Consider the following 15860-nt stretch of genomic DNA (forward strand, 5'->3'; position numbering starts at 1 on the left):
CAATAGGAGAAAACAAAACAGCAATTTGGAAGGACATGAGGGTGAGTAAATAATGGCATTATTTTTTATTTTGGAGTGATATTCCTTATGCTTCAACAGAGACCTGGATTAAACAAAGCATCCTTACAGATAAAATAGACAAACAAACATAAATATATAAATAAACACAATAGCGTGACAGCATTCGCTGCAGAGGATGACTTATATAACTTATATAACACTAGATACTTGACAGACTCTTGAAGTAAAACAGTGTTTGACACCCAGATAGAGAGCGAACGCAGATTCTAGAAACGATGTCGACTCCAGGCTTGAAAGAGCTCTTCTGTGTACAGTGATACCGGCAACCGTCACACCGTCCAGCCTATTATGAGCTATATAACACACGCTTTTCTGTCTGAAAAGTACATGCATGTAATAAATTAGCAGGATGTTTAATGCTTTTGCTCATATGACTGTATGTCAGGATCAAGTTCACATTCTTTCTCCACACACAGTAATGCTTAGACGCCTCATGAAGCTCATGCATGTTATTAATACGAGTGTCCATAACAGTGGCTGCGTCGTGTATTTATATCTAAACACATATTATGTAATATAAATCACAGGATTAGTCTAATCTGATTGCTGACTAATGAAAATATCTGTCAAGCATTAAACAGGAAAAGAAACTTTTGTGCACGATGTACACTATCACTATGTACAGGGACAACACTTTCTCATGACTGTGAGGAAAAGTAGAGAGACACGCTAGGGGTGTGCGATATTGACAAAAAATTATATCTCTATATTTTCTGGGATTTTATATTGATAACGATAATTGGACGGAATAGCTATTATGGGGACTTTTACCTTTATAAAGCCATTTTTTCTAACCTAATTATGTATCATCTTTTGTGTCAAATTCTAATATTTAATAGATAAATTAAATTCTAATAATAAGACACAATAGGGCTGTTACCAATCAAAATAAAACTATCAACATAATCTTTGCAATGAAGAGGAAACAGAAACAGAAGCTGCATCTGAAGTGGCATTTAGATCATATACACTGTGTGTTTAATGCAGCTCAAAGGTGACAAATGAATAACCTGCTGTTACAAATGCACAAATGCATGTGTTAAAACATGAAAAGATACTTTAAATGTAAAATTAAAACGGCAAGTAGGTGGCAGCAAGTCACAATGCATATTTTCACTGGCGAAAAACAGGCGATATTGTGTCTAAAATGTAAGTAACTTAATATTAACTTCTTGTTTATCGAACTTTTATTAAATCAATGTGTTTTCATGCTGATATCTGTAGAAAAACTGCACTCTTCGTGTGATATTGTTTAACTATATTAAATTATATAAATATAAAATACACCGCAGTATTTTTGCAGTCTTATTTTGAATTTTGGGGACATTGGATATTGCCGTGAAAGCGTGCACTATACGTGTACGCACACTAGTCAAACCTACTAGACTGCACGTAGTGTATGTATGCGCTTTCTTGGTGTGAGAGACATACTCGATAATGTCAGATCGCACATTGTGATCGCACAAAACAACAATTACGATATTATGGCAGACGATATATATCGCACACCCCAACACATACACATGCTTTTCGTTTCATCACTGTCTTCACTCAACAAATTGATTATTTTCTTTCCCTTTAAAGGATTTGTTCAGTACTTCAGGTACTAAATAGGTAATTATAGGTAATTACTTTAAAAAATAGGTAAATAGGTCATTTATTTTAAGACTGCTATACAGTATATGCAAATAACCATTGTTACTGTTAACATTCAGACTGTGTGTGCATTATTTCTAAGCCAAATTAATTTTTAATCAGCTTAAAAACAATATAATATAAAATAAAAAATAAATTTCTGTCATGACAACTATCAATGTTGATATATTTGGTCTTGGCGGAATAGATCTGCTGCACTGTTGCTGCTGTAGGTTATTGCTGCCACTGCAGAACAAGTACGGGACTTGCTACTGCCAATACACACACGACACGCTGCTGTGAGCAAGTAAGACATGCTGCTGCTGTACAATATAACATACATGAATTGCCTGTAGCAGATCTATACAGGTGGAGCTGGGGAAGGCGGAGGCGCGCTGCACTGCTAAAGCAAATGCTACCCGAGTATAGAAGGTTGAGCACGCAAGCTCACTGGCTACTGATACAGCAGGAACCAATCAACTGTGCCCTAAAGATGACAATGTGGTCACAAGCAAGAAGTTAAAGGACCTATTTTTACCTTTATGTTTCATGACAGAACTTTGTATAAATTGATACAAAATCTATACAGACCTGTATAAATGTATACATACATTTCATTATTTAATTCTGTATTATGTTTAACATGTATATATTTTACATACATACACACACACACACACACACACACACACACACACACACACACACATATATACAGTCAAACCAAAAATGATTCAGACACCTTCAACATTTTCTCACATTTTCACTATAGTTTAGAAAATGGTAATACACTATGACAAGAACTCAGAGTTAAACTGTGTCAGAACAAATTCATCTTGGTAATGTCAGATAACTTTGATAGAAAGGTATGTAATGGATTACAATCAACCAATCAGCTGTCAGTCAGCTGTTAAATTTAATTACACAATTAGATACCAATTTAGGTCAACCAATTACCAAGCGATGCTTTATTTTGTTCAGTCTGTGGTGTAAAAGGTCGCATTAGCAATTAAAGAAAAAACACTTAAGCAAAACATGGTCAGGTCAAAGTGTCTGAATAATTTTGGTCCTAATTCTTTATCAATTTTACAGGTAGAATTTGTGTGTATAATTGTTATCCTCACTTACATAAATTAACTATAGTGTCCTGCACCCACTAGTAAAAATATATCTGTCTGAATAATATTTGGTTTGACATTCTATATATACACGTGTGTGTGTGTGTGTGTGTGTGTGTGTGTGTGTGTGTGTGTGTGTGTGTGTGTGTGTGTGTGTGTGTGTGTGTGTGTGTGTGTGTGTGTGTGTGTGTATTTGTACACAATTATTGTAGGTAATGGAACCTCCCCTTGCATGCTAAACGAACACTGTATAATTAGACTATATCATTTTTTTCTTCTCTTTTTTCATGTCTTTTACCTATACAGTAAAACATGTTGAATATGTGTGTAATGACTAAACGTAGAGCCGGCCATATGTTACTGTTAGTTGTGATGTCATAAACAAGAGGATTCCTGAATTACCCGTTACTGCAGTTTAGTTTTAATGTTCAGTTTATAGTTTATAGTCTGGTTTATAGTTCATTTATGTATAAGTTAGACTATGTCTGCATGGTACATCAGACTGATTCACTTCAAATGTACAATGAAAATCCTGTTTCATCATATGACCCCTTTAGCAAAGGGAGAAGTAACAGCCATGGGAAAAACATGGCGAAGTTGTTCACTGAACCGAATAGCTCAAACACCCCGGCAGTCACAGCCCAGACTGTCACAGTAGCTGGTGTGTGTGTGTGTGTGTTTGCTAGAACTGCAGTTTGAATGCTGTGTCAGGGGAGATGCTGAACTCCACACGGCCTGTTCCTTTCCCTCATTAACACCCACCCCAGGTCAATTAATCAAACCCCGATCCTGTCATTGGCTCTGTGTGTGTCACCCGCACCAGAGCCTCTCATTAGCACTCACTCCAGGGTGACTAATCGCAGCAAGATCCTTCCATCCACTCGGTTATTGCTTTAGTGAGCACTATTTAGTTTGCAAATCAAATAAAGCATTGGCTAAAGTCTGCTTCTATTCTGTTGTCGCAAGTTCAACTCTCTTAAAATGAATGCCTGAGAAACGCTGAAGATACCCCAGTTTGGTAGATTGAATAATAAATTGAACGAGATTTGTTGAAAAAATAATTAATCTTAATTATTTAATTTTAATCTAATTAAAACTTCTCTTGCTACAATATCTACTGCATAGTATAACTTTTTTTTTTTAAGTACATAAAACTGCATACAACAATGTTCTTCATTGCTCAGCTTCAGTTTAGCTAATGGTGTCAAGTTTATCTTGTTTTTAATTAATGTAAGTTTGTGTAACAAGAATTGGATGGTCCATTTAGACAAGGCATATGAACAAGGCATATGAATTCAGGGATTCATATTTGTCCCTATGCAGTATGCATGTCATCTTTTCGTAGTATGCAAGTGCCGATATGATTTTTTAAAATTAAATAACTTTTTTAATAATATTTGTAAATTGATTTCTTATGTGTTTATTTAAATAGGGACAATGTACATTAATCAACATTTAAATGAATGTAAATGTACCTGAGCCAAAATGCAAATTTCACCATCAGTCCCTTTGCAGAAAAAAGGCAATACAAGTAAAAAGCTTAGACAGCTCAGTTAAATAGCACATATATAATACACTTGAATAATGAAAGTCTAATATACATATGCATATTAGTATAATATAAATATAAATATTAAAACAAAATATTTGCTTTCATTATATATATATATATATATATATATATATATATATATATATATATATATATATATATATATATACACACACACACACACACTGAAAGGACATTAATGTTTCATACAAGGCACACAAAATAAAAACCTTAATAAGAAACGTTTTCACACAAACATGGCAGACTGCAGGTAACAACTCGAACATTGCGTAACATTGAGTCCATTTTGTTTACATAGCCCAATATCAAATAATCAAAATCCAAACAACATCCATCCATTTTGTTTGAAAATACTACTTCACTTTCCTATAATCATTAGAAAGGTCTAAAGTTTTATTAAAAAAGTATTACATTATTATGAAAAAAATCTGACACAAATTTTTGTCAGGAAATCTCATACATCTACTGGGAGAAAAAACCCCCAAAAAACTCCTGTCCACTTCTCTATACTGGAGAAAAACGTATGGATTTGCATGTGTTTATGTTTCCTATTTTTACCCTAAATAGGGTGTTGTGAGCATTAGTGAGTACACACATGTATTTTAATGTTCGGTTCATACTCGTAGCCGGAGGGCACTTCTGGGCTGAAAGTTCACAAGTGAGATTCATAGAAGTCATAAAACGTATGACATTTCAGGAAATCCCTTGTCTGGCTATCACCAGATCAAGTCATTTTAAGATTGAACATTGGTCTGGGGAGTCTGCTCTGTATTTTCTACTGCGCAAGAGGCGTGATAAACGAGCATAATTCAAATGACTGTACGCAATTGGATAGTCCTTCAACCAATCAGACCACAAGAGGCGTGATCAACGGGCAACGACCCACCGCTTCTCTATCCGTCAGCGTGTTAAACCCGCCAATAGCGCCAGGTGGATAAGCCAGTCTGTGATTGGTTCCCGCAAAAGTGTAACAGAAGCAGAAGAAATAATGCTGCCTTCACGTGCTATCGGAAATTCCCACTTTAGAAGTCGTGATTACGAGCTTGTTGCATTCAAGTGCTTTGTTGTCGGAATGAACAGGAATCATGGTGGACACCAGGTTTATTCTTGCCTATTTATTAGGAAAATCTTATTAAAACTAACATCATATGTAGTGTTCCATGCACTGACAATAATATAAACATTCCAGATAGTTCGCTTTTCCGCAAATATGCTCTACATTAATGTCAAGACAAGACGACCTAATGTTAGTTGTTTTGGGGAAAAAACGAATAAAACCACACCTGCCACAGCAGTAGTCCTCCCCACCGCCATGTTTAAAGTTTACGACATGCCCATCTCGGGACTTTGGGTATCAAAATTATTTCAGAACTTCCCAGTGGTAAACACGACATCAAAGGGCGTTCATGTGCAATTTTTACCTAGCAAACTCGTATTTACGATAATTCCGATAGCACGTGAAGGCAGCATTAATGTACAGGTTTCCAGACTGAGCTGCAGGGCGAAATCAAATCGTCGGCAGATCAGGCTGGGTTTACCCAGTCTAGGAAATCCCTGGACAAAGGCATCAAAGACTACAGATTACAAAAAACTCACTTCACACAAACAAGCAGCTCTTTCTCACACATATGCAAACCTGTATCGCACATGTGCCATTGTGAAAAAATGTTTTCATTGCAGAGGCCAATTTTTTTCGTAGCACATATATGTCGCACTGTACAGCCCTTTATTATATTCTTCAGCAATCTATAAAGTTGTAGTATAATAATAGTACATTACCTGAAACATACCTATTGTGTTTCAAATTTTCTTGTGGGAGGTACAGTATGATGCATGATTTCTAAGACATGACCTATATGACACGAGGAGGCACAAATAAAGAATGAGTCGTCTTCAACATTTATTGCCATGACTAAAGAGCATATTGTGATGAGACGTGACCTCTAGCTCAACACTTCCCTTCATCAGAGAAGCTTTAACTATTCTTCATCTCACTGCATGTGGCAGCCTTAGTGCTAAATCCATATCCACCATAGGAAAAGCAGGACAAATAATGCAGGTCAAGGGAAAAAAAAGACCCAGACGCAGGCTAGAGTTGAAAGATCAGCCGCTGTGTTGCAGGTAAACAGCTCCCTCGGCCTTTGACTTAGTCAGAATTTAAAAGGTTATTGAATAGAGGGCAAAGTTTGATCCGCTGAGCGTCAACCATCCCTGCTACTTTAGCATTTAGTCTAGACAAGAGCAAAAAAAAAACACCACTGGGGCCGTAACGCTTTCGAGCAATCAATGTTTCAAAGGTAACATCCATGGAGTCAATGCTAATATTTAATTTTCATTTTTGTCTGGCATCCTAGTTCTAAACAAAAGAAAAAAATAATCAAATGAGATGATGTACCTTTCATTTGTTATTGATTCATTGTTAGCATTCCATTCACTGGATTATTAAAATATGCATTTCGACATGGTTATACTGTATAATCTTTAAAGGGGTGGTAAACCGCGATTTCACTTTTCTAACTTTAGCTAGTGTGTAATGTTGCTGTTTGAGCATAAACAACATCTGCAAAGTTACAACGTTCAAAGTTTACAGCAAAGGGAGATATTTGCTTTTAAAGAAACCAGTTTCTAAGGACTACAGCAAATGGCCGGTAGGCGACTACTATACATTCCTCCAGGGTTGCTGACATCACACGCCCCAATATTTACATAAACCCCTCCCCTCCTCCGAGAATATTAAATAAGGGGGGACAAGGCCATTTTGTTTCGCCGCGGGGAAGCTTTGTTGTGGTATAGTTAGTAGGCTGGAGTGTTGTTGCTGCAATGCCGACGAAACGATGTTGTTTTCATCCGGATTGCAGGTTCACTTTGTTCATCCTTCCTAGGGACGGGGGTGCGTTGCAGTGCGTTTAACATACAACATGTTATATGCATGTGTGTATGAGACAGCGGGGAACAGGTCGCATTTGCAGCAGATATATGCTGCCCATCATAAATCAAAGCAAGAGACAGACAGGGGTCGGAGGAGAAGACCGGAAAATGTGACATAATGGACAATATTCGTCTGTATTTGCAATACACGAGCCGCGGTTCAGCTGCGCGAGACAAACACTGCCAGTGTGAATCCACAACGGGCGCACACAGCTCCCGCTGCACATTTCACGGAGGAAAGCTTCCATTCCATATTCCACAATCTTCGCGAGTTCAATGAAGGATTCGCACAACGGCTTGTCCTGAAAGATGGATTTAAAAACAGAAGCTGTTTACGGGCCACAACCTGTAAGTATGATTTATTTTTCATCTATGTGTTTTCCTGTAATAGTTCGTATTGTTAATTGTACGTTGTAGCAAGGAAGTACACAGATGACAACGCTGTTTGGCTCTGCAAACCAGTTTGTTAAATGCTCATTCATACTTAACGTTATCCGACAAACACTTAATGTTACAAACCTTTTTTTAAATCTCAACAGCGAACTTGGCATTAGTGTAAATTATTCTTTGATTAGAGCTTTTATTGTTTATCTACAGGCATGCTAAACATGGTTCTGTGTTTGATTTGGCTACTATAGTAAAGCCAATGTTTAGTGTTCATTTTGGGTTAATAGTTCTTGCGACAGATATTTGGCTATAATCGTTCTAAAAATACAAAAGTAACAGTGCCATTCAGTAGCGATCACTATAGATCCGCAGTCTTTACTCTTGAGGACTGAACAGGTTGAACAGGTTCTGCTCGATCATCTTCACTAAAATTGTCTGGGTCTGATTCGGGCTCAAATTGGTATGGTTTTATTGACGCCATTGTTTCTAATACTACCCAAAGCACAGTCTACCGGTAAAGGTAAGGGGCGTGACGTTTCCGACAAACGTGCACTAGGCGGATAGCGAATCACAACACACTGGGCCAGCTAACCTATCTGAGCCCATTGCGTATTTTTGAGGGACCGGCTTCATACAACCCGGAAACCATCAGACCGTTTTACAAGGAGGGACAGAGCAGTGTAGAATAAAGGTAAAATGTATGAAAAATAATGCAATTTTTTAAAAACGAAGCATGAACACATGTTACAGTGCACCCCACAAACACAATCAAGCCTTCGAAAGAATGTGTTTTACCACCCCTTTAAACAATATTTTTATTTTATAGTTAATTTATATTTATAAATGTATATTATTAATGCCATTTCCGGAAAACACACTCCAAGCTGTTAGCCAATCATAACACACTAGGCTAGCTAACCAATCACAGCACATTTTGTATTTCGGGAGGAGAGGCTTCATCGAAACAAGAACTAAACAGCGTTACTACCACTCTAGCCCTAGCACAGGTAGCTGTTCAGATAAAGCACTTGGCCAGCACACGATGCCATGCTAGCTTCCCTTGTACCTGCTTTGGCATTCACGCATGACCTCTTGGGTTGGCACAGCATAGTACTGTCTAATGCACCAAGGAATTAGTCTTAACTCAGTAATGAAAACACACCCACACACCCCATTCATCTTTGGGGGTGATCTAGAGAAAAGCAGGACGCGTCTTGTGCCTCCCACGTCCGTCTAAAGCCAGTGCAGATGTATGCTAATGGACTCCCTGCGCTTCCAGCACGGCATCAGTGCGGCCCACTCATTCTTTAGACCGGTTCCTCTCTCGTAATGAGGGACCAGAGGCGCTTCAGAAAACGGTGTGCCATTATTTCATTGTTTTGCGACTGCATGCAGATTTACAAATAAATTGACTTCTGAAATTCCAACACGGAGCATTTGGGGTTGATAAATACGCATCATATAATTAATAAATAAAAAAAAAAGATATGCATAAAAAAAAGTTGAACCTCACTGTACTTGAGCAGTGCTTCATTTTAAGTATTAAGTAATGCAAAAATTTGATTTACTAGTACGGTCACTGTCACATACTCTTTACACAAGGCCAAGCTAAATTTGTTTTACCTCTTTGTTTTCAATCCATTTATCCTAATAGGCTTACATGGTGCTACCAGTATTGCGCTGCTTGATACGTGTCAAATAAGAAGTAATGTCAGACAGCAATATTGTTTTGCTGCAGTTATCCTTTTATGTGTCTAACTGAAGGTTGAGGCCAACCGATTGTGCAATGCTGTTTCCTGGACTTAGGCAATTTCACAGCAGTTAAATCCTTACATTTTACTCTTCTTTGGTCTAGAGTTGAGTGTTATAACCAAAATGTCATGAGGGCTCCAGACTGCGACATTTTTTCCTGCCGGTGTGACTACATTTTGTTAGAAGTCGCACTGGTGCACCCACCACGGGCCAATCTTTGATCACGAGACACCATTAACCCACAGAACTGGGAGAACCAGTGAGAAAGCGTTTGAAGTATTCAAATTCTCTGCTGAATTCTCAATTATAAACCATATCAGATCAAACAGCGCTGACATGGAACAGAGAAACATTAACAAACTATAGATGGCTTTTCAGTCCACAAATCAACAACATTCACCATGGATTTAATGTTGGAACGCTAACTGTCACCATGGTATTGTGGCAGATATAGTCATTATTCATTTCAGGATTTGTACAACCTTTTGAGAATGAAATTCAAGCACTATTCAAGGACTTGAGTGCTTCACACAACTCTTTCCAGCACTTTAAAGCTCTAAATGTGAATAATTGCATTGCAGGTAGATTTAAGGTGTGCCCCTAAATTTTCTGCTTGTGCTCCTAAAATTTTCAGTAAAGGGGCTACAGTGCTCCAAGTAAAAATAAAAAGTAAGTAAGTCTAGAGTAGGGATGAGTCACGATTTTCGAATATTCGATTAGTTGAAAAAAATGGCATTTGAGGGGTAACGTGTTATTTTGGTAAAATTCGCATTCCTGGGTCTGTATATCACATAATTGGGGTAGCTTCAACCCGCGGACATGGAAAAACCGCGGACTTGGCAACACAGTGCAGTTGAGTTCTGTTGACATTTGACAACTAACGTTATGCGTCGCTCCGTTGCTCTGATTGGTTGTAGGTCTATCTAATTGAGGTCTTTCCTGGTTCGTTTGAAACACCCCCCATAATCACAGCCCAACGGAGCTAGCCTGGCGTGGCCATACTCAATTCTAGTCAGAATATGAGTCTGGTACCGCTCCATTGAGCTTTGATTATGGGGCGTGTTTCAACCGAGCCAGGAAAGACCTCAATTGGATAGACCCACAACCAATCAGAGCAACGGAGCGACGCGTAACGTTAGTTGTCAAATGTCAACAGAACTCAACTGCACTGTGTTACCAAGTCCGTGTTTTTCTCCATGTCCGCGGGTTGAAGCGACCCCAATTATGTGATTATATAAACCCAGGAATGCAAATTTTAGCAGGCAACCTTGCCAAAATAACATATTTTGCCAACCAAACGCCATTTTTTTCCGGAGAACCCCCCGGAAAGTTATTGTTTTGGGCTATAGTTTTGAGTAGCAATTGTGCGCGACATTGCAAAAAACTTGGAAACCCTGTCTGCACGCACGCTGGATTAAGTAACGTTACAAGAAAAAAACGTTACGTTGCCAGTAATAAAATAATTTAAGGATACACAGAGTACTTACCAACACGATCATCGTTTCTGAGAGAAATAGTGAAGGTGAATGCATATACGAACAAGTTCTCCGTTTAGGATGAGAGCAAATTCAACCCAAGAGCCTTCGATGACGTGGATGATTACGTTACTGTTTATCATCTGTCCATCATCGTCTAAAGCCCGCCCTGCAATTTCATTGGTCCGAACAGTTTCTGTTCGGGCATAATTCCTCCTCTATGGAGCGAGTCCAGACCGAATTGCCCGAGCAAAAAAAATTGTGGGCTGGGCTAAATTCGGCTGGCATCCAGGCTACAACGGAGCAGTATCAGACTCAAATTCTGACTAGAATTGAGTATGAAGGCGTCAGGCTAATGTGTACATGTCTAACTGAACATACCTTAGCATGCTGTCAAAGGCTGAAGAATCCTTTATTTGTGGTGTTATTGTTTCATTGCGATTCAGGATCAGACTCGGACATGTATGGGCCAGTGCTCGCAAAGCCCAATGTCCCGGGTTTATGTGTATTTCAGACGGGCTACCAAAACTTAAATGGTGAAATAACATTCCTTTCTTGACGTGCGTTCACTCTCTTGACTTGATATTTGAAGGGCGCGTGTGTACGTGTGTGTGTACGGTTCGTTCTCACTCGTATCTAAGGTAAATCATCAACACCATCATCCCTTACATGTATGTTATTGAACTAATGACATTGTAATCGGCTAAAACGCATGCACTGGTTAGTTTTATTCCTGAACAAGTGCACACCCGAGTGTTGCTTTCACATTCACACGTATCGCGGCACAGTTCGAGTGCAACCGAACTCAGGTTGTAGGTTCTCAGGTTCGGTACCTCAGTGCGCACCAAGCTTTGTATGACAGCTTTCACTTTAGCAATTTTTCATCCGAACCATGCCCCATTTCGAACTAAACTGCCAGTGTAAAGACGCCCTGAGACAACAGAAGAAGAACACATTGTCTCACACGCACACTGTAGATGGTTACGGTAACTTGGGGCGATGTCAAATAACAGTCATACGTTTCAGCATGTTACAATAATTATATGGCTTGAGTTAATAAAGCCTATTCCCTAATGAATTAAACAGTTTATCATACATATTGAGAGCGTGAATGGTCTCTCTCCCTCTCTCTCTCTGTTTATATGTGTGTAGCTAGTGCTGGGCGGTATGACCAAAAATGTATATCACGGTATTTTTCTAAATTATATCGGTTTCACGGTATATGACGGTATTTTTTCCCCTATGCATGACCGGGTGTTAATCACATTTTCTACTGATTGAGAGAGGAAATACTGCAGGAGATTGACTAGAATGCCCTGTTTTACTGTCATGACGAGTGAATATTGTAGAAAAATTCCACACTAGAGTTAATAGGTCTACAGGTTAACAAAATGATGCTGTGGAGAGACAACAAACAATAAAACACAGACCTGCAACACGTTTAGAATCATACTTACAGACACCTGAATATTAAAAGTTGAGTTGAGGGCACCTTAAGCATTTTAAAAATCTAACCCTCTATAACAACAAACTGCCAAAACGAAGAGAAATGAGGATATTAGCAATACATTTAACAGGACTCTCGGAACGAATGACACACATCAGTTTAACACAGAAAGAATAAAGCAGTTACTTTTTGGCCCATTCTTCTTTGAATTGTCAGTTTATTTATTAACTTACATCATTGTCTTTTGAATAATCCATCGTGTCAGCGCGTTCGTGATCAGACATAGGTTATCAGTGTAATCAGTGCATACATTTCATTTAAATAAGACGTGATGAAATATGCGCGCATACACACTTCTGGTTCATGTCTAGAGCACTAGAGTTTTTGAAATATGTCCATAAAAATTTTAAACGCGCTCGCTCCGGTCTATATCAGTGCTATATGATCCATGTGGTGAGCGTTGTTAAACTCATCGCAGCGCTCCGTGCAGAAACCGCGCTCTCTCGCGCGCCGCGTGTAGTTTGAATTCTCAACAATAATCAAGGGCTGAATCCGACATCGCTCCCATAACCTCAAATATAGCATTATTTGCAGGGCACAGAGCTTTGTAGTGGTGTCCGAAACCTTAGAGGACGTTATTGAGTGCACTCATTCTATCCCATTGCACCGCAATAACGAGTGTACAGCCGATGTACACACAACGGTTGTCCGACTTCACGCACGTTTTCATTCACTCCTTCAAATAAAGTGATAACGTAGGGAATAGTGAATGAGAGTATAGGATACAGCCATAGGCTGTGCTGTAATGCGATCTCAACTGTGCTCTGACTGCTCTTACTACAGTGCATCAATGAAATTGGTCCCCTCTCAAACAATGACGCGCTGCGCCGCGTTCCGAACGTTGTTTAAGCGACATATACCGGTATTGCGGTATCGTCAAAATTCATATCATAAAGAAAATTAATACCGGTATTCGGTATGAACCGGTATACCGCCCAGCACTATGTGTAGCCTATACATGCGGGGGGAGAAGATGCAATTTTCGAATAATAATCAAATAATTCCCAGCGATTATTGCATATTATTTTTGCTTGAAATGCCCATCCCTAGAAGCAACGAGAATACTTTTAGCGTAAAAAACAAACAAAAATAACTTTATTCAACTATTTCTTCTCTTCTCTTCTCTTCTACACGGTTTACGCCATAACCGTAGTGCAGCGCTTCTGGGTTCAATACAAAGCCGGCGTTCGGATGTAGAACCCGGAAGTGCTACACTGCAGTTATGGCGTAAACCGTGTAGGAGACTGACACAGTCTTGATAAGTTTTGATAAAACATTATTGTATGTTTTATCAAATACATGCAGCATTGGTGAGCACAAAAGACTTCTGAAAATCATACTGCCATACAGCACATACCATCAGACCTCCTAGCCATCCTCTGGCCTAATTAGTCCCTGTAATTAACCTGACTGACAGCCCACTGTGACAGGAATACAGAACACTGAGTGCACTCTTGCTGTAGTGTTCACAGAACTTTCCGCTTCTTTACAAGACTGCAATTCAGACATGTATACACAAACTATTTGGTAACACTTTACAATAAGGTTCATTAGTTAACTAAATCAGTTAGCATGAACTAATAATGAGCTGCACTTATAAAGGCATTTATTTATCTTTGTAAATGTTAATTTCAACATTTATTAATACTTTATTCAAATCTTGTTAACATTAGTTAATGGCTGTGAACAAACCATGAACAGCTGTAATTTTATTAACTAACGTTAATAAAGATGAACAAATACAGTAACAAATGTACTGCTCATGGTTAGTTCAAGTTAGTTAATACATTAACTAATGTTAACTAACGGAACCTTATTGTAAACTGTTACCAACTATTTTTAGGGTGGAGACGTCTGAACCTATTAGTGCTGATACAATATGCGCCGTTCCCACAGTTTTTGACCAGTTTCCATTGCTCTACAAGTTGGTTCACGATTATAATTACTTCTTTTTTTTTAAATCAATGAAAATTAAATAATCTTAAATGTTATTCCAAATAAGTATGACTTTCTATTGTCCATTCTATTATCCAGTTGAATATAGAAGGTGGCCCGCCGGTAGCTAGATATTTTACTTTATAAAGTTTTAAATATGGATATTTTTCTTACAAAACTCCATTAATTTGCTTCAAAAGGCCTTTATTAACCCCCCGGAGCGGTGTGGAGTACGTTTATATTAGATGGATGCACTTTTTTGAGTTTCAAACTCTATGGCCCTCATCACTTCCATTATAAAGATTGGAAAGATCAGGATATTTATTAATATAACTCCAATTGTGTTCATCAGAAAGAAGAAAGTCACCTAGGATGGCTTGAGGTTGAGTAAACCATGGGGTAATTTTCATTTTAAAGCAAACTACTCCATAACACCCATAAATATTAATTACATGTTGTACAAGCATTGCTAGTTGTTAAATCATGTTAACTAAGACAAACATTCATTAGAGAAATGTCAGTTTAGCTTTAAATGACCACAGAAACCCTGAGGCTGAATATGTCAGAGTCTGAGCAAACAACACCTAAACAACAATGCAGCAATCAAACCTTTACATTACAATACCAAATGCATCTATGTGTATTGCAAAGTCGGGACATAAACTCTTTTAACTCTTCCCTGCAAACGTTCAACAGTCAAATCCAATGCAAATGCACAGGAGGGCAGCTGACATGTATAACTCCCTTAATAAATAACTCCCTGTACTGCAGCCATGTTGCGCTGTCAATGTTTACAGGCGCATAATAACTGCGTTTCAACCCGTTAGTGAAACTTTTGAGTACAAGAATACAAAACTTAATACCTGCAGAGTGTGTTTCAGACGCGTTCTCCAGAGGCGTTTCTGCTTCCGAATAGTCTATAAACTGAACTTCTCTCACGGTAACAGGCCAGATTTTACCAGCGATCGCGTCTCTGACCGACTGAATATAGTCCATATTCAGATCTTCTCCAAAGTATTTAAAACATTTAAAAAGCAATAAAAACAACGCAACAACGACGAGTTATCTGCCCAGGGCTGACAGTGGAAACACGAGTGCAGAATCAGGAACTGAAACTGACAGCAGCTGCTCAACTTTTCGCCGTTTGCCCGAGCAACGTAACGCGACGCTTCCAGAACGCGACGCTTGCTCATTCTCTACACTGCAAGTGATGGAATGCTGACGTAAACAAAGACTTTGATTGGGCGACTGGCTGCGACGTCAGGGTTTTAAGCGCGATAGACGCGTCGCGTCGCGTCGGTAGCAATATAGCCTATACAGTGGGAAAATGAACGAAACAACAATTATTTGCACAACTATCGCACAATTAATACCAAATTTGTGTTTTGAGTTTATGTCCAATTAACTTATTGGAGTTGTGTGTTCGTAAATTGGTCTTAAACAACAAACACAACGCACGAAAACAACAT

At 38.6% G+C, this 15860-nt stretch overlaps 1 protein-coding gene across 2 annotated transcripts in view; it reads right to left on the reverse strand.

Moving 5' to 3' along the window:
* Positions 1-15588, reverse strand: part of oxr1a (oxidation resistance 1a) — an 88832-nt gene extending 73244 nt beyond the window's left edge. For both annotated transcript variants that reach the window (XM_079837857.1, XM_079837856.1), the window contains exon 1: positions 15255-15588. In XM_079837857.1, the coding sequence (XP_079693983.1) occupies positions 15255-15387 (133 nt within the window). In that variant the 5' untranslated portion in view covers positions 15388-15588. The remainder of the gene's footprint in view (positions 1-15254) is intronic.
* Between the last annotated feature and the right edge of the window lie 272 nt (positions 15589-15860).

Source organism: Gobio gobio (genome assembly GCF_949357685.1).
Source record: "Gobio gobio genome assembly, chromosome: 15".
Classification (NCBI taxonomy): domain Eukaryota; kingdom Metazoa; phylum Chordata; class Actinopteri; order Cypriniformes; family Gobionidae; genus Gobio; species Gobio gobio.